The 26,387-nt window shown below is 39.1% G+C and overlaps 1 protein-coding gene across 2 annotated transcripts in view; it reads right to left on the reverse strand.

The window, feature by feature from the left end:
• ADHFE1 (alcohol dehydrogenase iron containing 1) overlaps positions 1-26,387 on the reverse strand; it is a 388,378-nt gene that overhangs the window by 59,697 nt on the left and 302,294 nt on the right. For both annotated transcript variants that reach the window (XM_078687223.1, XM_078687222.1), the window contains one exon: positions 2,426-2,524. In XM_078687223.1, the coding sequence (XP_078543349.1) occupies positions 2,426-2,524 (99 nt within the window). The remainder of the gene's footprint in view (positions 1-2,425; positions 2,525-26,387) is intronic.

The following is a 26,387-nucleotide window of genomic DNA, read 5'->3' on the forward strand; positions in this document are numbered from 1 at the left end:
GACACCAAGCCTTACATATTAACACTGCGCACCAGGATTTAAGGTACTGTGTTCAGCGGGTGCAGGGGGTGTCCCTGCAGTGGCCCATGCCCCATAACGATCAGCCTGAACTTGTGAATTTGTCCTTGTCTGGCGCGACCACAGAACCACAGTTGGCTCTAAACGCTTTTATGAGCTATTTTCACCTAATTCTTTAAAAAACCATATCTCAAGTTCTCCTAATTGGATTTTTGACATATTGGTCTGCTGTTCTTAGTTAAATTAAGCTTTTGTTTTCTAACCTGGTGTGGATTATTTTTGTGTGGTGTTTTTCACTGTTTTACTGTATTAAGTGTTGCATAAATACTTTATACATTGCCTCTTAAGTTAAGCCTGACTGCTCTGTGCCAAGCTACCAAGTTAATTTAGAGTGTGTATCTGACTTACCCTGACTAGGCTTGTGGTCCCTACTTGGACAGGGTGCATACCTCTGTCAACTAGAGACCCAATTTCTAATACTACTGTTCAATTAGGATTCCAATCTTCTTGCCTTCTCTTGAGGCTCAGAAAAAACCTCAGACATTTCAGGACGGAATTATTAACATTTTTATATATCAAAATGTCTCTTCTCGATTTGTAAACATCTACAAGTCATCTCAAAACCCTTTAATTATCGTGGAAAAGTATTGTTATGGTCCAATGTAAATAATTGTAACATAATATATATGCGACGTACTAAATTATATTTTTTGATCCTACTTGGCTCCAAGTGTTACTGGCTTAAATTAAAATATGTTATGTTTTGCCCTTTAATAATATAGACATTCTTTCGTTACTACCTTGCTAATACATCAACTGAGCTCAATTGTAGATTCCAACATAGTACAGGCAGGGTAGCCGATCTTGTTAGGTTGAGCAATTTCAAACTCTACTGCGTTAGCGTATTTCCTCTACAAATCCTCCTGGCTTTTAATCATTCCACTAAAGTACTTTACTCTTCTGTTTCAGTACTTTATGCGGACTGCTAAATTGGTTTAATAATTTTTAGCAGATCTAGTATAAGTTCTAATCTTCTTGACTAATCCAACAGTCAAGAGTAAAGCACATTATCAGTGACCATCTTCGGATAGCTGATCTCTGCAGGTAATGACACTGTTGATAGAAGACCACTGGTGAAACACCCATTGGTTTTTAAGTTGGTGAAAGGAGCCCAGTTGCTGTAACCACCAACTAGCAAGAATTCCATATGTGGTGCTTAAATATGGTTCTGTATTGACCTGAGAAGATGTCCGCCAAGTTCACAATGCTAGTAAATCTTGTTTCTTACAATGGATATTGGATGTGTGAGTATTGAATAAGAGTTCATTTAGATAGAAAGGTCCTATGTTTAACATTACAATGCAGACACACCCAAATATCTCAACTATTTTGCAGCGTTCTCCTGACTAATTGAAGATGTGAGTAGTCTGGTTGCATCAAAACTGTATGACACCACATGGCACTTTAGTCAAACTGTACAAACGCATCTGCTCTATGCAGACTGGCTTCGTTGCTTAGTTGGGCAAGGTAGAGGATTTAGCTAGTGCACCCGAGAGACATTGATTGTAAAGTGTTCTTACATTCAACAGGAGAAACTATGGCTTCAAAAGCAGTGATGACCGTAGCTAAGGAGTTGTCTGGTGTATGTACATATAATCATTTGTATTTAATTAACAAAATTACCTTGTTGGTGTGTGAGTAAATGTTCAGAAATAATGATTCTTACATATGAGTCCTGGTGCAGAATATTGGTTTCCCTAGCTACCATAAAGGAAAAGTCATGAATCTTTTAAAGATGTAACAGCTCTTATGAAAGGTATCTTAATTCTCAAATTTGCAAAAACTGCATGCTAAGCGCAGAGCCCTACGTACTTCCATAGAAAATAAGCATTTCTTACTTTTAACATGTGTATAGAAACAATGTAGACCACCACACCCCCCCTTACTCAAGACCTGTTCTCTTTCTGCTATTAAGAGCACCATCTGGGCTTTCAGCACAAGCAGCATGCTTTACCTCGCCTTGCCCTTCAGTAACTCTGGTTCCTGCGAGATGGGTTCATTTCTCCTCATGCCTGGAAAGTGGTAAAGGTATCCTTTGGCTCACATGTTGGGCTAATCATGACATCTCTTGGCTCACTCAGTTATATTGGCGAGACCATAGACAAGGTTTCGCTTCTTATCTTTAGTACAATTAAGTTTTAAGTTTTGTTATAGTAGCTGGGTGACAGTGACGCCTGGTTATCCCACAATTGTTCGTCAGAACTTTTGTAGGACCAGTTAAAGAGGTCGAGGTCACAAAACTGAATCCTTTAGGTATTCCATGTAATCCAGCAAAATATAACTTAATAATCTCAGCCCACAGTAGCAGGAGACCCAACATTTACACAGTTAAGGGATCTGAACTTACCAGAGATGAACCCCAGCATTTCCAAAGCCAATACCTGCAAAGGCACTGGCCAGATGCATGGAAAACCTGGCTTCGCGGTCATCTGAATTCTTTACAGCTCTGCAAAAGCAAACATCACCAAATTAAAAAAAGAGCAGAAATGAATGTGTTTTCATTTAACGTCTGCAGTCGTCCACTAGGTTCCACTCCTTACAGGTACTGGTGAAATGATCAACCCAAGCATTTCTACCCAACCTGTTCCCAAAGCAACAATTAGACAACTATTAGGGTAGGGAAACACAGGAGAGAAAGCAATCTTATTCAAAACCTAAATTTCATTCCCTTCACATGAAGACACCCATTTTAAAGGAGTGTTGAACAGTGCTTTGTCGTTTGTAAAATGGGGTGACACAATTTACGTTTATGCCGAACCCTCTTAATTAAAGGTTCTGCCTCAGTTACTCGCAGAGTATGCGTGCAGGCATGAACTGGTGGCAACAGGACTGGGACTGCCAGCCTTATAAATCCAGAACTTCCCATGCACGGAGTAAGGAAGTGGCGAGTGTGGAGTTTGCCACAATTGTGGTGGACTGTTTTTTGCACGAGTTCTGCATGGATTTTGTGGGAGTGTAAAACTGACCTAGTCTCAAGAAAATGAGTGTGCTACAATTGTGTGCAAAGCGGCAAGCGTACACCTGGGTACGGAAGCATGAGTGTAGGTGTCGATGCCAACTGCCTGGGGCGGTTGGCATACAAATAAAAACTGTATTATTTAGGTGCCAAATTGTGACAGAAAAGCAGGGTGAAAATAAGGTTAAAGTGTGGAGCCTTCCTAGGTCTTGCACTTTCATTTTTACCAGCATACCTGAAATCGAGCTTTTGTAACAAGTTCTCTATAGAATAAAATTGTAATCCAGGGGCACATAGACAGTGATGAGCTATCCAGATGTGCTTGCATTGTATCGCAAACCCAGGTTGTTAAATTGACTCATATTTGCAATACATTACATACACACTGGAAGCCAATGGATGTGCATGTGACCATCAATATAGACGGGCATTGTTAAGGCACATAAAGAGTCTAAAAGCATTACCGCCACATCTGTGCAAGGGCTTCATAGGAAATTATAGGATGCTTAGAAACAAGGCATCACCTCATTAGTCTGGAAGTCCTCAACTACCTTGAGCCGCAATGCGGAATTTAGAACTCTAGCTTCAAAATAAACACATCCCAAACCTCTGCTGTACAGAGGGTACCATGCGGCTGACCCTTCTCCTCCTCTGCAGTGTAAGCTGCTGACCAGAATTGATAGAAGATTCTGAGTGGGTCTGTATCCCTGAGTCAGTCAGTGCACACTGCGCTGGAGTTCGTAGATGCCTTAGTAATGTATGACTTTACAAAGTGCTTCTCCTTTGGCCAAGTAGAATGTAATGCCCTAGGGTTCCTTCACTTGTCTGCACCCTCTGTTAGTTTAAAAACATCTTTCTAGGTTACCTCCCAATCCTCTGGAACTAGTTCCCACAATCATTATTCTTTTAAGTCAGTGATAAAAGACAGCTGGAACCTCACTTTAAGGAACATTGCTTTCACCACAGTATTGTAGTTCGATCACTACAAGCTCAAATTCGGTTTCTCAGTCACATCCCACAGAGGATGATCTGAATTCTAGATAAAACATTGATGTTAGGGGATTCCAAAAAATCAGCCACTTTGAGTTTCTTCAAATGTTCAGCAGTGGCAGCTGGTGATATTTGAAAGTGGTGGGCATAAACGTTGGGCATGACTTCTATATAGCGAGCAACACAAACAAGTCTAATGGACAACTTGGGGTCCAGGGTGGGTCCCTCTCCCGAGAAAAAAATGGGGAACAAATTGTCAAATGGTGCATTTTAAAGCCAATTAATGTAGTGATTAAGCAAGGCTTATAAAGCTTTGGAAACATATAGTTTTGAAATATTAAACACATTGAAAACTGCACCATATCTTACTGCACTAATATGTTTAAGTTACTGGAATGTGTGAATTGTACAGCCTGACAGCTTTAGCCCTTTTAAATGTATGCTTTCCCAGTGTCTTGCACTGCATGCAGCATTAACTTTGGAAAAAATGCTCTAACCAGGCTTCAGGAAGCACCCACAGCTGCTGGCTGCAACCAGTTATATAGAAATATGTGCAGACAAGTCTAAGTGGGATGAGAAATATGAGGGGTTCTCTATAAAGGAACATGTCAAATACATTTTTGTGATTCCCATAGTGTGACACCTGACCGATATTTTGGTTTCTCTCCGAGATGTAATTGCATCCAGATAAATGACACAACAACTGACACACCTAAAACCGGTCAGTTCGATTGGCTTTGTCAATGGTTGTTAGCTGTTTAAGATAAATGAGTAACAACAGGCATTTGTTATAAATGATTAACATTGGGAATGTTTCAATTGTGAAATTGTGAGTCTGTGAATTAAATAGCATTAAAGCCTGTGGAAGGAGTTTTGGCCTTCAGTTACATGTGCTTTATGTTAGATATGCATCCTCTTTTTCTTTACATATCTTGTCCATTTGCACATCTTCAACCACCTCTCTTTCCTCTTCAGCACCCTCTTTTCACTCTTCCACGAATGCACTTCCTCGCATCTCCCTCACTTCACTGCCCCCGAACATACACTGCACTCTCTCAAATGTAAGCATTTTATTTTCTCTTACTTTTGCCTTGCAAATATTTTGACATCCGAGTACCCCCTTCACAATCTTTTGCACAGAATTTCAGTTGCACATGTAATACATACACATTGTTCTGTATGCTCTGCAGAGAGGCCAACACAATAACAGGCACTTTGTTTGGCTTCAGCCTTAGTGCCGGTGTGCACAATTAAAGCCCCTCAAACACCTGGCATGGCTCAAAGTATGTAAACTCACTGAAAGTCCCCCGACCCTCCTAGCTGAAAGGACACAGACTTCTTGGCTGTACGTAGTGGGGTACCCATAAGGCTGAAGAGAGGCATTAGAATAGCACCTAGCAGATGAGTCGATCTACCCTCCTTTCTGCAATTTCTGGGCCATCTTTCACATTTACAGGCTACTGTTACAGCGTGGTCAGTACACATTTATACACGTTAACGTTATCTCAATAACTTGGATGCAGAGTGACTTAACTTTTGGGTCCTGAAGAATGCCCCTCAACCCAGGTTGGGGTCGCCAATAGGCAGAAACATGTTAACCTAAATTAGGGGTATATTTGCTGATAACCCCTAGTCCTCTTCTTTTTAATCCTGTCCTAAGAGACAGCACAATAATGATATTTGGTCTCCTAGATACAGTTTTAATCCCTTTGCAAACCTTTCTACACTCTGCCTCTCACCATCCTTATCTTTGGTCCCTTCCTCAAAACCCCTCAGCTCCTCTTCTAGTCCAGAGTAGTTGAAGCCCACACCAGGGACCTTGCTTCCCTTGTCTGAGGAGGGAACCCTGTGATGAAGCATGTCACCCTTGGGTGAGAGAGGATTCTCATCCATGAAAGGTCTCTCCCACTACGAATAGGGCACATAACTTCTTGGCTCCAACACTTATTACACCATCTTAGGGATCTCTCTTTTTCTTGTCCCCCCTCCTTTTTTAATTTTGAGAACGTACTTTCATCAAGTTTACATTCAGGTAGGGAGTAGTACGGTCTCCCATTAGGGCCTCTCCCTCTGATTCTTTGTGCGACTCAAAGTATGCACTGAAAAAAATACAATTACATTATAAAATAGCTATCTCTTGGGGAATGCAAGATTAAGTTAAGCATGTGAAATAAGACAGGAACAAATTGCTGAATAGTGCATTAATGTTTTTAACATTCATTGTTCATAAATCAATCCATGTTTTTGGCATCAGCCTTAACTTAGGGGCATGAAGACAGGGCAAGTTTTAATGTCACACACTGGTGGACTGACGGTTCAAGTGACAGACACACACACACATTGGGACTCTGGCACAGAATTTGGAGCTCTTCTACTGATATGGGGATAATGCACAGGAACAGGCATAGAGCGGCACAGAGGATGGGACCAGGGCTGTGACCTGAGCATACTCATGAGGGCACTGGCAATAGGAACACAGGAGCAATAGGGAGAAAAGGACTGGCATGAGATAATTACATGATGACGCTGGGCAGAGGACAAAGTAATGTGGCAAAAGTACTATAGCTGTGGAAATGGTCCTCAACAGTACACAAGTATACATGAGCTCAGAGCACGTACATCTACACATTGTGCAAGGTGCACATTCTCCTTGGTTATGCCGCATTTTGTTCCCAAGACTTGCAGCCATTCCTGCAAGGAAGGAATTGGATGTGTTTGTCAGTTCTTGCAAGGGATTCCCTGGTCTGCCCAAATGTGGGGACACTGGGGTATGTTCTGTAAATGAAAGGCCGTGGTTTCTTTCCACCTGGGATTCTGAGATGTGCTGATACGTGGGTGTGAGGTTGAGGCCAGCACTACTATTGGCGTTGTACAACAATGATGGTGAAAGGCATGACACTAAGCTTATGCCTTGAGTCTACTAAGTTTCCAGCTTGAGCATGGTCCAAATGATGGTGGCCTGGTAGCAAACTTGGATTTAAAATTTCCCAAAATACACAACCAGTGTAATATAAACAATCCTTATTATATTTTTTGCTCTCCAATACTAAAGTAATGTTAAGATTGCACAAAGCCATTTCACCACACCGGTCTCCTACCTTCAACAGTCTTTGAAGTGTTAGATATCAACAAGCATCAAAAAGTTCTCTATGGTGCCCATATCCCCACTTTCATTTCATGCACCTCTTCATTAATAATTGAGATATATAGGTTTAGGATCACTCAAGAAGCTCTCTGGCTGTGACTCCCAAATTATCCCCACGGGATCTTTGCAGGGCTATCAGAGCACAAACATATTAGAAATGTTGGTCATGAACAAATAATGAAAACTATGAGGACATCTTGTCTAACTCGTTGGAAACCATCATACGTCAGAGAACTGTCCAATGTAAGCACATATATTTAAACGTTGCCGTTAACTTGGATATTTAGATCAACTTCACAAGGGAACAAGAACTCTGGCTGGCCTGTTCGCCTTTTTGATCCATTTTGCAGGGGAACAAATGCGGCAGCTCCAGTTCTAATGGGGCCAGTGACGTGCAGCCAGGGGCTGGGGGGGTCACAGTGGGAGATGTTAGCATGGTGAGGATTCTCAGAAGAATATACATAACACCAGAGATTAGCATTCAAACACTTACCATTACAGAGAGCAAGGCACCAAATCAGACTTGCTTACATCCACTCCCACGTGTGACGAAAGGGTGAGATCCATTGTCTGTCAATGACTGATGTCTGAAATCTCACAGGGATGAAATATCCGAAGCCTGAAACTGTGACGATGATCACATCACAAGCCTACAGAGTGCATACCACCACAGACCACAATGGCAATGAAGGGCTTTGCAACACCCTGCATTCTACATCACACTGTAGAAAATTAATTTACTGCCTGGCTTCCGTCTCCTTCTTCAGAACGAGGCGGAGCAGGAAGCCTGAAACAGACAGCCCAGATGTAAATACATCGATTTGTTGAGATATGATCGTATCTCTAAATAAATCGATCTATTTAATATATTTGTACGTAAATATGTAGGAATTTAGGAGGGGTGCAGTCCCTGAGACCTAATGGAGAAACCGCCATGGAAATTCACTCAAATAATATCATCTGCTCATTCAATGAAATGCTCAACTCTCGAAGACAATATTGTGTTAACACTTGATAAACTTGCCACTATGTCCTCAAGACACAGTAAATTATTTAAAATATATATATTTTTTTAAAACTGCGCAGAAATGGTACAATGAGAAATTAGCTGAAATGTAAAGAATGGGGTACAATGAATGATCATGTTTTAAATCCAATTCAGAAAACGACAAAACAAAATGTTAAGTCCAAATGACAGGTTACTATAAAACTGTAAAAAGAGCCAAGAAAAGTTTTTATCTTCAACACCTACATTATACCTCTAACCTCACAAATGGACTCCTACAGATTTTCAGACAAATTTCCAGCATAATCAATCTAACAAACAAGCTAACACCTTCATCTCAGCGCTGCAATAACATCATTAAATTCTATGAGGAAAACATATCAAAAGAACATAAAAACTTCACCAAGAACCCAACCATCCTCCCCACCACTCCTGTAAAAAGAAATCACCCATAGGCCTAAAGCAAGTGGTAGTGGCAACTGCAAAAATTATAGTCTTAAATATTCCAATTTACCCAAACTGAGCATAATGGATACAGGAGATATAGATATATAACGTAGTGGCAGTTAGGACCATGTTTCCAAAGGAAAAGCGTTTTCTGACTTGCCTATATCTTTAGGACCGTTTGACGAATCTCCATAGTGGTTTCCAAATTGGTCCCCCAAAAAAGTAGACCACCTCACTGGGGCTTTTATAATAAAATGCTAGGGGGGCGTGCACAACCTCTTCCATTGGCTCTTTTGTGTGCCAGGGACCACCACCTTGATTGATTGATTGATTACGCACTTGTATAGCGCACGACTACCCGTAGGCATCTCAGTGCTTGTACGAATACCGCAGAGGAACCCTTCCAGGCCTTTCCCTGTGAGGAGCCCAGTCCCGGGCACCCCCAAGGTGAAGTCAGGCATCCTCAGCGTTGCTGGGGCTGTTGTAGAGATTAAGCAAGCTATTGCCCAGAGGTGCAGAGTGGAACTCATGATTAGAATAGGCACAGAGGCGAGAATTATCAGGTCCGAGGAAATTGAGCCCGAGACCCGCCGAGGCGGGAATTGAACCCTGGTCCCGGCCAGACAACTGCATCAGGGTCTGCCGCTCTAACCTTTGAGCCACACTTCTCTACTACTTTACTCGCACACTTCTCTACTACTCTACCACTTTCTAGGGTTTTATTTTAAATTTGGAGGGGGGTCCTCCTCCTGGGGTGGGTTCAAGCCCCTGACATCGCCACCTCCCTCTGGCAAGATTTAAAGAAATGAGGGAGGCATGCGGACCCCTCATGGGCCCCAACGACCACCACCTAGCTGGGGCTATAATATATTTAACACTGGGAGGGAGCGACATGCCCCCCCTCTCACGGGTCATATACAACCCCAGGGACCACCCCTCCAGGACCGGCCCGTGCAGATCAAAGGGGAGGTCCACATGCCCCCCCCTCCTAGAGCCAAGCACGGGTACCATCACCCCCCAGGGCCGGATCCTGCTATGTCCCTGGGTGCCCACCCCCGGGACATAGCTCTCTGCTTTAGCTCCCGCCAAGCTAAAGAAAACACTCTGGTTCCAGCGGGCGGGAGCTGTCAAAGTGCTCTCGTCGGAAGTGGAGGTTTCATCTCTTTCCCTGCCCATAGACATGCAGGCATGGAAAGAGTTGAAACTTTTGCTCCGGCACGGAGGGAGCTGCTTTTCCAGGTATTGAGCAGAATCACCCAACTAAAGATTGTTACCATTATGGAAAAGTAAGTAGAGACTCCACCTTTTATGACAATTGCACTTCATGTTTCGAATGTGATTACATGACATTAGCTTATGACAAAGTTGATTTCACTAGTAATTGTGTCTATTTCATGTTAAATCAAAATAAAGAACGCTTACAGTGAAATAAGTGAATCAAACAATAAATAAATAAATAGAAAATAGAAAAAAGAGGGGTCAACATAGAAACTTTTTTACCATTCTGATATAATCCATATATTGAAGCAATATACAATACTAGCAACCTGTATTAATGTTTTCTACACACTGTATGTAATTCATAAAAAGCTACTCAGTTCAATCCGGTCATTAAGACCTTCTGGGGTCAGAGTATTCAATGTTTTTATCCAAAAGGACTCTCTTTGTAATAATTTCCTATTCATATTAGTACCTTCTCGGGCCAGTACTACCTCTAGTATTTGAAACCTAAGCTGTGCTATGGTGTGTTGTTTGTTTTGCCAATGCATGGCCAATGGAGAAGTCGTTGATTTATTTCTAATCCTACTTTTATGTTCTGAAATTCGTGTCTTTATTTTTCGCTCTGTCTTTCCAATATATAATAATCCACGCGGACATTTAATAGAATAGATAACATGGTCAGTGTTGCAATCTCCTTCATAATTCAACTTAATAGTTTGTCCAGTATGCGGATGACAAATAGAATTTCCAGTGATTGTATTATTGCAATGCACACAATTCGCGCATCTGCGCATACCTTTCAGATTTTTTTGTTTTTTTAACTTCTTTTTTGTCAAGCAGTTCCTTAATGTTCGATGAACGTGTAAATGCAAACAGAGGTCTATCTGCAAAAATGTTGTGGAAATCTGCTTCCAACTGTAACATTTCCCAACGTTTATTGATGATATTTTTATTTTTTGTGAGTTAATTGAATATTTGGATACAAACACATTCCGTCTGGTTTAAATTTTTTCTTTAGCAAGTTTCTGCGCTCTTGATTCATTGCTCTGACTTGAGCTTCATCCAGGAGTTTCTTAGGATATCCTCTTTTCTCATACTTCTCCTTGTACTCTGTGATTTATTCTGCACTTCTTTCTTTTTTTGTAACAATTCTCCGTAATCTTAGAAATTGGGAGTATGGTAAATTTTTTAACAAATTTTGTGGATGGAAACTTTGATGATGCAGCAAACTGTTTTTATCTGTAGGTTTTCGATACAATGTCGTGGTGATTTTGTCACCCTCTATTTCCACATTTACGTCTAGAAACGCTATTTTAGTTCTACTTGTGGTGTAAGTTACTTGAATTCTGGGATTCTTTGAATTGAGAATTGCAATATTGTTTAGCAACTGTATTTCTGTTCCTGCCCATATTAAAAAGATTTTTTTTTTTTTTGGGGTTTGTGAAATGCAGTCCTGTTTGATATGTTTTAAGCCTTAGTACAATTTTTTGTTTGCTTGTCCACGGGTGTGCTGGGAGGGGAGGAGCGGCCAGACTCCACTATGAATTAGTTGAAATATGCTAATGACAGTTGTCAATAGACCCTTTCTGCACTACCTTTAGCAGAAATCCATCTGCTTGTTGTTTTCAAAATTAAGAACCATATGCTTTAGAATTTTTCAACAAATTTATTGTTGTGACTTTTCTCAAAGATACGTAATAAACATTTTTCTTGTTGCAATCACATTCTTTGTTGCTTCTTTAGTGAACAACTTTTTCAATTGGTTGAGTTGTATAAACTAAATTTCATTGTTTAAAAAGAAAAAGTTTCCTATCCCAATGCATTTCGGGATAAAAATCCCTTCATCAGGGGCACTGCAAAACAATATGATAAACATGATTAACCTCAGACTTTAGACACATTTCGTGATTCATAGGTTCATTGGATACAAACTCAATTCTGCTTTACTCAACAATCCTCAATTGATATTGTTTGCTACATGCAAAAAAATCTGTAAAGATAACCTTTTTTCAGTATGGTGTTATATATACATATAAACAATCATATCCCTGTAGATGCCTTAATAATCTATGTCACCAACTATCAAAAAGAATATATGTTTGCTATGCATATTGAGAGAACATAAACTGTTGTGCGATTACTAATGAGAACAAGTGGACGGTTACATAGCCTATCTGAGGTATAAACACTGTGGGACTATGGTGAATGTCTCTCACGTGGTTAGATAATAGTTAACCAAAGTTCGAAAAAAACAACAACTGTTAACAACACACTCACCATGAGTAATCACTGTCATACGGTGTATGGAGAAAGTTCAATGGTGGAGAATCAAATGATTGTGCCAGATTACGCCTATGAAATAGATAATAACGCTGTGATTATTCACCGATCCTTCCAAATGCCAAAGATGCTATGTAAGCAGAATAACTGGTTGTGTTACCGTAAGTTTAAAATTCGATATGGTTGGGAGATCTTTGGTTTTTAGTTGAAGCGGTAGCTGAAAAATGAATAATCACGAATAAATAAAAACTAAACCCTAGTTGAAAAAATACAGTCACCGTGGGCACGGTTATAATTTACCTGATTCACTGTTTGCGTTAGGGCTGAGAAATATAAAACCGGTCCCTTGTGCCTCGTACCGATGCTCCTGTATTTTTAAAGAAAGCATGAGAATGTGTATAAATATACCGCTGGTCCTCACTACATTTCAAGCAAAGAACTAAGATGTTTATGATATACCTATTTTATAGCTCGCAATGTTAAACTTGGCGGCTTTCCAGGCGTTACGTTGGTGAATTCTATGGTAGAAAATGGAAACGAGCAAAACATAAAAATGGGATCAATAATTGCAAATATGGCCATGATAGTCTATGACCTGAAAAAGAATTTACCTATCGTGAGCAGAATGGTGAAGTCGCAGACGCGGTGGCTTCACGTGCGGGTTGAAAAGTTTTCTGATAATGCCCTTGTAGTTAGGCTCGACTGTCCTGCATGACAAATGTAGTTCGAAAAATATGTTTAGATTATGTTTTAAACTCCCTTATCTGGGAGCTGCCTGCTATTTTTAGTCGATTGCGTGACAAGTACCTGATAAGAAGACTGCTCGTAGGTCATAACGCATTCGAAGCTGAAGTTTAACGCGGCGTTCCTCCGGAGTTTCTCCACGCTTGACTGGTGTTGATATGGACAACGGACTACGGGAGTAGTTCGCTCAGTTACTGGATGGCGTACGAGGTTTTAAAATGACCTGACGGGATTCCCGAATTTCTGAAACTCGATGGTATGGCTATGGACAACAGACTACGGAGCGGATATGCTCTGATGTTCAAACAGAAAAATGTTTGTTATAAAGACTGAAAGGTCCTAGGGTGATTACGATTAATCCCTATGATGACATTGTAAATTAACTCTTCAAAAAAATTATGCGCAGGATGCGCTAAGTATTATGATGGAGGTAGAGTGCTAAAGGAACGTTGACTATAAACATAGAAGAAATCTTGAAGCACATTCTAAATAGATTCTATTAGCATAACTAATAAATCCTTATGAAAACAAATCAAATTATTCTAAATGTGTGAATGATTGTATAGGTAATCCCCATGGCTTAGTATGCATTACGGTTATTCCTATCACATGTTACTAAATCCTTTCACTAGAAATGTTAGTTGATCATTACATAAGAACCCATAGTTTCAGTGTTATAGTTACAGTGTGAACATCTATCCTATGTTATTCTATATGCAATTACACACTCTATTTAGGAAGTCCACTGTGAGTGTCAAATTCAAAGATAGTTCATATTTGATATTTTATAGGAAACATAACATATCAATTTTATCATTGAGTCCTTTCGGAGTTTGGGTCTGTAAAAAATCAATCCACCAAATCTCTCTCCGTGATAACAGATTTTCATTATTACGGTCAGGTTTTTGTTGAATCTGTTCCAAAACTTGAAATCTTAGTTGGGGGATTGTATGTTTCATTTCTGTCCAGTGAGATACCAAACTTGAGGTTAGAGTCTTGTTTCGTATTCGACTTTTATGTTCGGTGATTCTCACTTTTATCTTTCGCTCCGTTTTACCAATATATAGTTTACCGCAAGGACATTTAATACTATATATCACGTGTGATGAATTGCAATTTGTTTGTTGTCTTAGTTTGATTTTTTTGCCAGTTTGTGGATGCTGTATGTATTGTCCTTCCATTACATTATTGCAGTGGGTGCAATTGTAACATTTTTGTATCCCTTTAGACGAGCTTGTGTATTCTGTATCCCTTTTAGTGCGTGTGACTATTTCATGTAGATTAAGATGTCGAGTGTGAGCAAAAACTGGTTTCTTGTCATAAATGCCATGAAAATCTTCTTCTTTTTGTAACAATTCCCATCTGGAATTGATGATGTTTTGAATTGCTCTTGTTTGTGTAGAATATTTAGTTACAAACACTTGACGATCCATTCTTGGTTTGGTTTTAGGTTGTAGCAATTGTTCTCTTGGTATTTCTGCCATTTTCTCTTCTGCTACTTGTATGACATTATTAGGATATCCCTTAACTGAAAATCTTTGTCTTTGATTGCGAATTTCCATTTCTAGTGCTTGTGAAGTAGATGTTATTCTTTTGCAGCGTATAAGTTGCGAATATGGTAGATTTCGCAATAAGTTCCTTGGATGGAAACTGTTGTAAGCCAACGTGTTGTTTCTGTCTGTTGGTTTGTGATAGACTGATGTTTCTAATGAATTGTTTTTTTTCTGTATCAAGACATCTAAGTACGGTATCTCTTTTTCACTGATGGTATATGTGAATTGAATTCTTGGATTTCTTTCGTTGAGTTCTTGGATCTTTTCAATTAGAAGAGTTTCTGGGCCTTTCCATAGTAGAATGATGTCGTCTATGAACCGTTTGTAAAAGATGGTGTGCTTTTGCCATACCTCATTCATTATGATAAAATCGTTCTCAAATTTGGCCATGAATGTATTCGCAAAAGAGGGAGCTCCGGAAAAACCCATTGAGGTTCCACTTATCTGTAAATAGTATTCATTCTTCCACTTGAAATATGAGTGTTGTAAACAGAATTGTAGAAGTTCAAGAATGAACACTTTGTTTGCTTTAAGATTGGGTAGTTGCATCAATGCCCATTCACAAGCGTCCAAACCCTCTGCTAAAGGGATTGAAGTATATAGAGATGTCACGTCGATCGTACATAGAATAGTGTCATTGTCAATCAAATTGATTTCATTGAGAAGTTGAAGAAAGTGACCTGTGTCCTTTATATATGTTTTCCAACCTTGTACAAAGATTTGGAGGAATTCATCAATGTATACTCCCAATGGTTCAAACAGCGACCCACAGCCACTGACTATGGGTCTCATTGGTGGGTCTGTGGCGTTCTTGTGAATTTTCGGGAGCATGTATAATTCAGGACACCGCAGATTTTTTACTGTCAGATAATTTTTGGTGTTGTTGTTAATCCATTCCATTTCTAAAGCCCGCTTTAGAATTACTTCCAATGTTTCGGTGATTTCTTGGATGGGATTATGTTGTAGTTTTAAATACGTGGTTTCATCTTGGATGTGAGTTTCAACCTTAGTGTTATAAAAAGAAGTATCCATAATGATCAAAGCTCCTCCTTTGTCCGCTCTTTTCAATGTGATTGATGGATCTTCAGCTAGTGCTTTGAGAATGGCCATTTCATGTTTATTTAGATTGGATCTCTGATGTTGCTGCCAGTTGATCTGTTGGAAATCCTGTTTAACTAAGATCTCAAAAATGTCCAAGACTTTGTGTGAGATTGGTGCCATGTATTTACTGGGTTCTTTGAATTCTTTATATTCTCCCTCTGTCCTTGTTTGTGTGTATTCAGGCATGGATGGTACTATGTTCTCAAAAAAATGTCTCAATCTCAATACCCTCATGAATTAAAAAAAAAGCAATTTCCGTCTCTAGTTTGTTACTTTGGTAAGTGGGAACAAATCCAGTCCCTTTTTCAAGTACTTGAAGTTGCTGTTTGTTCAGTTTTTTTGTTGAGATGTTAATTGCTAAATTCCTTTTTTGCTTCTCAGGTTCTGACTGACTTTGTCCTTTTCCGCGACGGGTCTTGTGCTTGCTGTTGTTTCTGGAGGTTTTTCTGCTAGCGGTACCTGGTCTAAAAAACTTTGTTGTTTAGACGCTGCACTGATGGTACTAGTAGAGGCTGCTTCAGTTTGTGATGAGGTTCTTAACTCCTCTACAACTATTGGTTGACGTATTGCTGCAAGATCTTTGTCTGATACTACACTTTCCTGTGATGATGATGCAGATTTAGGTACTGGTTTTCTCCTGGCATATACTTCTGCCCATGTGTAGACTTCATTGAGTTTGTAGTCTATCGTGTCTCTCTTGAATTTCCGTAATTTCATTTCTTGTGTATCTTTTTCGTATTTGTCTAGTTTGTCTTTGAGGTCTTTCAGAGTTGCTGTTAATTCTTCCTCATTCAATTGTTTTGAAATTTCTTGTGTTAGAACATCAATTTCTTCTTCTAATTCCTTGATAGTTTTCGCTAATTCCTCTACCAATAACAGTATTAAATCCAAGGAACACTTGTTGAGAATCGAATACCATTTGTCCATGAAGCGTTTATTGTATTGAAATTTGTATAGCATGGGTTTGATTGAGAGTCTTAACCCACGTGGGATTCTTTGTACCTTATGGTATTGTATTAGTGTTGCTGCATGGAGCTTTTGATTGAGGGCTCTCCTAGAGATGAATAATAATTGTCGTAACGATTGAGTTACTGAACCTCTTCGTGTGCCGAAGGTCCGGATCTCTGGAATTAAAGAATATATATCTGTAGCTTGGGCTGATGTGTATGTTTTGGTTTCCGCTTTGTTGTCCGTTATATTTGAAATTGAGTCAAAAGACATCTTTTTCCGTTGTTGGGTGCTATTTCACCGTTGGCTTTTATGAAAGTATTTTGGGGTTTGTGAAATGCACTCCTGTTTGATATGTTTTAAGCCTTAGTACAATTTTTTGTTTGCTTGTCCACGGGTGTGCTGGGAGGGTAGGAGCGGCCAGACTCCACTATGAATTAGTTGAAATATGCTAATGACAGTTGTCAATAGACCCTTTCCGCACTACCTTTAGCAGAAATCCATCTGCTTGTTGTTTTCAAAATTAAGAACCATATGCTTTAGAATTTTTCAACAAATTTATTGTTGTGACTTTTCTCAAAGATACGTAATAAACATTTTTCTTGTTGCAATCACATTCTTTGTTGCTTCTTTAGTGAACAACTTTTTCAATTGGTTGAGTTGTATAAACTAAATTTCATTGTTTAAAAAGAAAAAGTTTCCTATCCCAATGCATTTCGGGATAAAAATCCCTTCATCAGGGGCACTGCAAAACAATATGATAAACATGATTAACCTCAGACTTTAGGCACATTTCGTGATTCATAGGTTCATTGGATACAAACTCAATTCTGCTTTACTCAACAATCCTAAATTGATATTGTTTGCTACATGCAAAAAAATCTGTAAAGATAAACTTTTTTCAGTATGGTGTTATATATACATATAAACAATCATATCCCTGTAGATGCCTTAATAATCTATGTCACCAACTATCAAAAAGAATATATGTTTGCTATGCATATTGAGAGAACATAAACTGTTGTGCGATTACTAATGAGAACAAGTGGACGGTTACATAGCCTATCTGAGGTATAAACACTGTGGGACTATGGTGAATGTCTCTCACGTGGTTAGATAATAGTTAACCAAAGTTCGAAAAAAACAACAACTGTTAACAACACACTCACCATGAGTAATCACTGTCATACGGTGTATGGAGAAAGTTCAATGGCGGAGAATCAAATGATTGTGCCAGATTACGCCTATAAAATAGATAATAACGCTGTGATTATTCACCGATCCTTCCAAATGCCAAAGATGCTATGTAAGCAGAATAACTGGTTGTGTTACCGTAAGTTTAAAATTCGATATGGTTGGGAGATCTTTGGTTTTTAGTTGAAGCGGTAGCTGAAAAATGAATAATCACGAATAAATAAAAACTAAACCCTAGTTGAAAAAATACAGTCACCGTGGACACGGTTATAATTTACCTGATTCACTGTTTGCGTTAGGGCTGAGAAATATAAAACCGGTCCCTTGTGCCTCGTACAGATGCTCCTGTATTTTTAAAGAAAGCATGAGAATGTGTATAAATATACCGCTGGTCCTCACTACATTTCAAGCAAAGAACTAAGATGTTTATGATATACCTATTTTATAGCTCGCAATGTTAAACTTGGCGGCTTTCCAGGCGTTACATTGGTGAATTCTATGGTAGAAAATGGAAACGAGCAAAACATAAAAATGGGATCAATAATTGCAAATATGGCCATGATAGTCTATGACCTGAAAAAGAATTTACCTATCGTGAGCAGAATGGTGAAGTCGCAGACGCGGTGGCTTCACGCGCGGGTTGAAAAGTTTTCTGATAATGCCCTTGTAGTTAGGCTCGACTGTCCTGCATGACAAATGTAGTTCGAAAAATATGTTTAGATTATGTTTTAAACTCCCTTATCTGGGAGCTGCCTGCTATTTTTAGTCGATTGCGTGACAAGTACCTGATAAGAAGACTGCTCGTAGGTCATAACGCATTCGAAGCTGAAGTTTAACGCGGCGTTCCTCCGGAGTTTCTCCACGCTTGACTGGTGTTGATATGGACAACGGACTACGGGAGTAGTTCGCTCAGTTACTGGATGGCGTACGAGGTTTTAAAATGACCTGACGGGATTCCCGAATTTCTGAAACTCGATGGTATGGCTATGGACAACAGACTACGGAGCGGATATGCTCTGATGTTCAAACAGAAAAATGTTTGTTATAAAGACTGAAAGGTCCTAGGGTGATTACGATTAATCCCTATGATGACATTGTAAATTAACTCTTCAAAAAAATTATGCGCAGGATGCGCTAAGTATTATGATGGAGGTAGAGTGCTAAAGGAACGTTGACTATAAACATAGAAGAAATCTTGAAGCACATTCTAAATAGATTCTATTAGCATAACTAATAAATCCTTATGAAAACAAATCAAATTATTCTAAATGTGTGAATGATTGTATAGGTAATCCCCATGGCTTAGTATGCATTACGGTTATTCCTATCACATGTTACTAAATCCTTTCACTAGAAATGTTAGTTGATCATTACATAAGAACCCATAGTTTCAGTGTTATAGTTACAGTGTGAACATCTATCCTATGTTATTCTATATGCAATTACACACTCTATTTAGGAAGTCCACTGTGAGTGTCAAATTCAAAGATAGTTCATATTTGATATTTTATAGGAAACATAACATATCAATTTTATCATTGAGTCCTTTCGGAGTTTGGGTCTGTAAAAAATCAATCCACCAAATCTCTCTCCGTGATAACAGATTTTCATTATTACGGTCAGGTTTTTGTTGAATCTGTTCCAAAACTAAGACTCTAACCTCAAGTTTGGTATCTCACTGGACAGAAATGAAACATACAATCCCCCAACTAAGATTTCAAGTTTTGGAACAGATTCCTATACAATCATTCACACATTTAGAATAATTTGATTTGTTTTCATAAGGATTTATTAGTTATGCTAATAGAATCTATTTAGAATGTGCTTCAAGATTTCTTCTATGTTTATAGTCAACGTTCCTTTAGCACTCTACCTCCATCATAATACTTAGCGCATCCTGCGCATAATTTTTTTGAAGAGTTAATTTACAATGTCATCATAGGGATTAATCGTAATCACCCTAGGACCTTTCAGTCTTTATAACAAACATTTTTCTGTTTGAACATCAGAGCATATCCGCTCCGTAGTCTGTTGTCCATAGCCATACCATCGAGTTTCAGAAATTCGGGAATCCCGTCAGGTCATTTTAAAACCTCGTACGCCATCCAGTAACTGAGCGAACTACTCCCGTAGTCCGTTGTCCATATCAACACCAGTCAAGCGTGGAGAAACTCCGGAGGAACGCCGCGTTAAACTTCAGCTTCGAATGCGTTATGACCTACGAGCAGTCTTCTTATCAGGTACTTGTCACGCAATCGACTAAAAATAGCAGGCAGCTCCCAGATAAGGGAGTTTAAAACATAATCTAAACATATTTTTCGAACTACATTTGTCATGCAGGACAGTCGAGCCTAACTACAAGGGCATTATCAGAAAACTTTTCAACCCGCACGTGAAGCCACCGCGTCTGCGACTTCACCATTCTGCTCACGATAGGTAAATTCTTTTTCAGGTCATAGACTATCATGGCCATATTTGCAATTATTGATCCCATTTTTATGTTTTGCTCGTTTCCATTTTCTACCATAGAATTCACCAACGTAACGCCTGGAAAGCCGCCAAGTTTAACATTGCGAGCTATAAAATAGGTATATCATAAACATCTTAGTTCTTTGCTTGAAATGTAGTGAGGACCAGCGGTATATTTATACACATTCTCATGCTTTCTTTAAAAATACAGGAGCATCGGTACGAGGCACAAGGGACCGGTTTTATATTTCTCAGCCCTAACGCAAACAGTGAATCAGGTAAATTATAACCGTGTCCACGGTGACTGTATTTTTTCAACTAGGGTTTAGTTTTTATTTATTCGTGATTATTCATTTTTCAGCTACCGCTTCAACTAAAAACCAAAGATCTCCCAACCATATCGAATTTTAAACTTACGGTAACACAACCAGTTATTCTGCTTACATAGCATCTTTGGCATTTGGAAGGATCGGTGAATAATCACAGCGTTATTATCTATTTCATAGGCGTAATCTGGCACAATCATTTGATTCTCCGCCATTGAACTTTCTCCATACACCGTATGACAGTGATTACTCATGGTGAGTGTGTTGTTAACAGTTGTTGTTTTTTTCGAACTTTGGTTAACTATTATCTAACCACGTGAGAGACATTCACCATAGTCCCACAGTGTTTATACCTCAGATAGGCTATGTAACCGTCCACTTGTTCTCATTAGTAATCGCACAACAGTTTATGTTCTCTCAATATGCATAGCAAACATATATTCTTTTTGATAGTTGGTGACATAGATTATTAAGGCATCTACAGTAAGCATGGGCGGATTTTGCGGATCCACGATTCGCGGATTCAGCGGATTCACGGATCGTGGATCCGCAAAATCCGCGGATTCAGCGGATTTGCGGATTTGGGGGCGGGGCTTCCTCGAGCGTGTGGGCGGGGCCAAACGGACGGGGCTTCCACGCGAGCGCACATGCCTCTTGTGTGTCTAAAAGGTCAGAGACCGATCAGAGCAGCAGATTAAGAGACAGAAGCCCCTGGTCACAGGAACAGCACGGGGGTTGCGCTCGTAAAAGTCAAAGATGCCCAGCCTCCCAACGCTCACGTTTTTTTTTGGGCTGCTGAATGAGTCACTGCATTTGCGCTTCAACTAGTTCCAGCGACCAAGTGTGTGTCACTATGCAATCGCGCCGAAGTGCGCAGGGGTCCCTTGAGTGAAATGTCCATCATAGTGAGTAAATGGCGGGAAGACGGTGCACACCTCGAGTGTGTGGGCGGGGCCAAACGGACGGGGCGTCCATGCGAGCATGCCTCTTGTGTGTATAAAAGGTCAGAGACCGATCAGAGCAGCAGATTAATTTTTGGGCTGATGAATGAGTCACTGAATTTAAGCTTCAACTAGGGCACATGCTTTATTGATATTTGCAAGTGTTTCCTGTTGAGGTTTATTTTTTTGTGCCAGGACCGTCGTGCCCGAATGAACCCTGCCCTTCATATTTATTCAAGAAGACACCACTGTTGAAATAATTTACGATGGCGCCGGCAAGCTGCCAGCGCCATCCTGCAAAAGTTACTTAATTAGCTTCAACAGGAAGCTCCAACTGCTAAAATAAAGCAGGCGCTCGAGCCCCTGCTGTATCTTATCTGTTAGAGCTTCCTGTTGAAGCTAATTAAGTAACTATTGCAGGATGGCGCTGGCAGCTTGCCGGCGCCATCGTTAATTAGGCGCGCTTGAACTTTTGACCGCAAAATCCGCTCCGATCGCGGATTGCGGATTTTCGGCAAATCCGCGAGAGTTCGCGGATCGCGGATTTGCCGAAAATCCGCAAAATCCGCGATCGGAGCGGATTTTGCGCTCATGCTTAATCTACAGGGATATGATTGTTTATATGTATATATAACACCATACTGAAAAAAGGTTATCTTTACAGATTTTTTTGCATGTAGCAAACAATATCAATTGAGGATTGTTGAGTAAAGCAGAATTGAGTTTGTATCCAATGAACCTATGAATCACGAAATGTGCCTAAAGTCTGAGGTTAATCATGTTTATCATATTGTTTTGCAGTGCCCCTGATGAAGGGATTTTTATCCCGAAATGCATTGGGATAGGAAACTTTTTCTTTTTAAACAATGAAATTTAGTTTATACAACTCAACCAATTGAAAAAGTTGTTCACTAAAGAAGCAACAAAGAATGTGATTGCAACAAGAAAAATGTTTATTACGTATCTTTGAGAAAAGTCACAACAATAAATTTGTTGAAAAATTCTAAAGCATATGGTTCTTAATTTTGAAAACAACAAGCAGATGGATTTCTGCTAAAGGTAGTGCGGAAAGGGTCTATTGACAACTGTCATTAGCATATTTCAACATATTAAAAAGATGACATCTGTGAAGCGACAAAAAAATTTCAGATTCTGAGTCCAATCATTATTATTATCCAGTTATTAATGCTGTGAACGAAAAAAGATACAGGCACATCAGATACAGTCTTGCTAGTACTCCAACATATTCAAATGCAACTAAGGTTAGCACCATCACCAAAGAAACAAAAACACCGTGTGCGCCCTGTGAAGAATAATGATCAAATAGCTTACTCAAATATTCTCAACAACATGAATAGGGCGGAAAAAAGTATCTTAGTTCAACTAGGAAGAAAAACTGAATTGACTTTTCAAAAGGCGGACAAAGGTGGAGGGCTAGTTCTCATGGATACGGAATTTTATCAGAAAAAGGTTCAAGATCATGTAGATGATGACAACACTTATTGTTACAACAAGATCCTACAATTGAGATTTCTAAGACACTTCAATTACTGATTGAGAAGGTTCTAGATGCTGAATGGATTACAGACAATATGGGGAAATATTTATTGACTAAGAATCCCAAGGGACCAAAATTATACATGTTGCAGAAAATTCATAAATATCTGGAGGATCCTCCATTCCGACCGATTGTGTCGGGACGTAACTCAATTTTTGAACCGGCTGGAAAAATTATCGATCATTTCCTACAACCTTTGATCCAGCAGTGGCACACGTACATACAAGATACCGATTTCATATTGAAACTTGAACAAGTGGATTTACAAATGGATGGAAATTATACACTATGTACTATAGATGTGGTATCGTTGTATACCTCTATAGCCCATGTTGAGAGTCTGGAGGCACAAGAATGGATGTTATTAAAACATCCAGAAGATGAACTTAATCCGATATTCGTGTTGGAATTAACCCATTTCTGTTTACACCACAGCTATTTTAAATGGGAGAACAAATTTTACATGCAACTGAATGGCACGTCTATGAGCTTTGCTGGGGCACCAGCGTATGCCAATACATACATGGCTAAATTTGAAGAAGAACACATTTTTGAAAATAATGATTGAAATTTTTCTGTCGCTTCACAGATGACATCTTTTTAATATGGGCAGGAACAGAAATACAGTTGCTAAACAATTTTGCAATTCTCAATTCAAAGAATCCCAGAATTCAAGTAACTTACACCACAAGTAGAACTAAAATAGCGTTTCTAGACGTAAATGTGGAAATAGAGGGTGACAAAATCACCACGACATTGTATCGAAAACCTACAGATAAAAACAGTTTACTGCATCATCAAAGTTTCCATCCACAAAATTTGTTAAACAATTTACCATACTCCCAATTTCTAAGATTACAGAGAATTGTTACAAAAAAAGAAAGAAGTGCAGAATACATCACAGAGTACAAGGAGAAGTATGAGAAAAGAGGATATCCTAAGAAACTCCTGGATGAAGCTCAAGTCAGAATAATGAATCAAGAACGCAGCAACTTGCTAAAGAAAAAAGAAAAAATTTAAACCAGACGGAATGTGTTTGTATCCAAATATTCAATTAACTCACAAAAAATAAAAAATATCATCAATAAACGTTGGGAACTGTTACAGTTGGAAGGAGATTTCCACAAAATTTTTGCAGATAGACCTCTGTTTGCATTTACACGTTCATCGAACATTAAGGAACTGCTTGACAAAAAAGAAGTTAAAAAACCAAAAAATCTGAAAGGTATGCACAGATGCACGAATTGTGTGCATTGCAATAATACAATCACTGGAAATTCTATTTCTCATCCGCATACTGGACAAACTATTAAGTTGGATTATGAAGGAGATTGCAACACTGACCATGTTATCTATTCTATTAAATGTCCGTGTGGATTATTATATATTGGAAAGACAGAGAGAAAAATAAAGACACGAATTTCAGAACATAAAAGTAGGATTAGAAATAAATCAACGACTTCTCCATTGGCAATGCATTGGCAAAACAAACAACATACCATAGCACAGCTTAGGTTTCAAATACTAGAGGTAGTACTGGCCCGAGAAGGTACTAATATGAATAGGAAATTATTACAAAGAGAGTCCTTTTGGATAAAAGCATTGAATACTCTGACCCCAGGAGGTCTTAATGACCGGATTGAACTGAGTAGTTTTTTATGAATTACATACATTGTGTAGAAAACATTAATACAGGTTGCTAGTATTGTATATTGCTTCAATATATGGATTATATCAGAATGGTAAAAAAGTTTCTATGTTGACCCCTCTTTTTTCTATTTTCTATTTATTTATTTATTGTTTGATTCACTTATTTCACTGTAAGCGTTCTTTATTTTGATTTAACATGAAATAGACACAATTACTATGTCCACAGTGAAAGGCACGTTAAGTTAACATCTCATTGAATCCGCTGTGTTTATATTGATTGTCTAGGAGAGGATTCATTGGAAAGAGCTGAGCATGTGACGCATAGTTGAAGAAAGACGTATTTTTATTGGTCGAGATAGATCTTCGCGACTTACAGGTCTGTGTATACACGTGGTTTAAATGGAAGTCGGCAAACAGGTTCGGCTATCTGGATGATCCGGAGTAGAACCATGTTGGATTGAGCTTCGAGCAGTGAGACGTAGATAGCGGTAAGAACCAACAGGAGTGCCTAGCGACATTCAGTGTGGGTTAGCTAGTTGGAATGGAGTCGTTGATTCGTTGTTGTTTTTGAATACCGGCAGGGTTGCGAGTGAAAGATTATATTGAAGCCTGGAGGAGGAGAGCGTCATTGTTGTTACACCTATTTTAATGGTAAGCAGCGTCGGTTGATATTAGTTACAAAGCAACGTTGTGGGATATATGGATCGTAATCCGGTGATTCTGTTTTGTTATAGCACAGAATACACAAGAATAGCTGTTTGGCTTTCTGCATTAATACTGCGCTTTATTCAACAGTACAACACTTTCGACGTCTTTAAGGTATGCCACATTAGGAGTTTCATTGATGCTAGGCTTGAATAACCGAGAGTTTATAAGATGAGATACAGTATTCATGTTTTTTTCGTAGGAGAGTTTTAGTCACTTGAGTGACGACATTCAGTTTAAATTACGTGAGAGGTGACTTCATCGTCATTTTGAGTAAGCTATTTGATCATTATTCTTCACATCACACAGGGCGCACAAGGTGTTTTTGTTTCTTTGGTGATGGTGCTAACCTTAGTTGCATTTGAATATGTTGGAGTACTAGCAAGACTGCATCTGATGTGCCTGTATCTTTTTTCGTTTACAGCATTACCCCTGACGAAGGGACTATCAAATTGTCCCGAAATGCATTGGGTTACGATTATCTTTCTGTTTAACAATTAAATGAAAACTGAATGAAGCTTGTAAAATGAAATTCAGCGAATGTATTTCAAATAATGTGAATGAATTGTGAATTTGTGGTTTATGATTTCAAAAAATGTTGGCAAATAAATTGCAAATGCTTATGTCAAGAATGTATTGAAACAGGTTTATATTTTTTGAACAATTTATAAAATAGTGCGCATCTAAGTCTCAGTTAACATGATCGTTAACTAGTCATTTTTGTGTCTTACACGTAGAGTAATTGGGTATACTCTTATTAGGTGCAGCACACACAGATCAACATAAAACAGCATAACAACTGTTTAAAATTTAGAAAATCAGGAGTGCTCAGAGCACATTTCTTTCCTTAATGTTTTGAAACATACAGGGCCATCCCTGCTTTGCCCTCAAACACCCATCCATAACAGAGTACAATCTCACCCATAGTGGGTGCAGCAGGTTTCCCCATTTTCAGGCAATAGCTCTTCGCTATCATAAAACCTGAGTAGTACAGAGTGAGTTTATTTCTAGTTAGGTCTACAGCATTTGGAATACCCAATAAGGCGAATTGTAGGGTTAGGGGTATCTCTGCGCC

The sequence above is a fragment of the Lissotriton helveticus genome, chromosome 4_1 (assembly GCF_964261635.1).
Source record: "Lissotriton helveticus chromosome 4_1, aLisHel1.1, whole genome shotgun sequence".
NCBI lineage: Eukaryota > Metazoa > Chordata > Amphibia > Caudata > Salamandridae > Lissotriton > Lissotriton helveticus.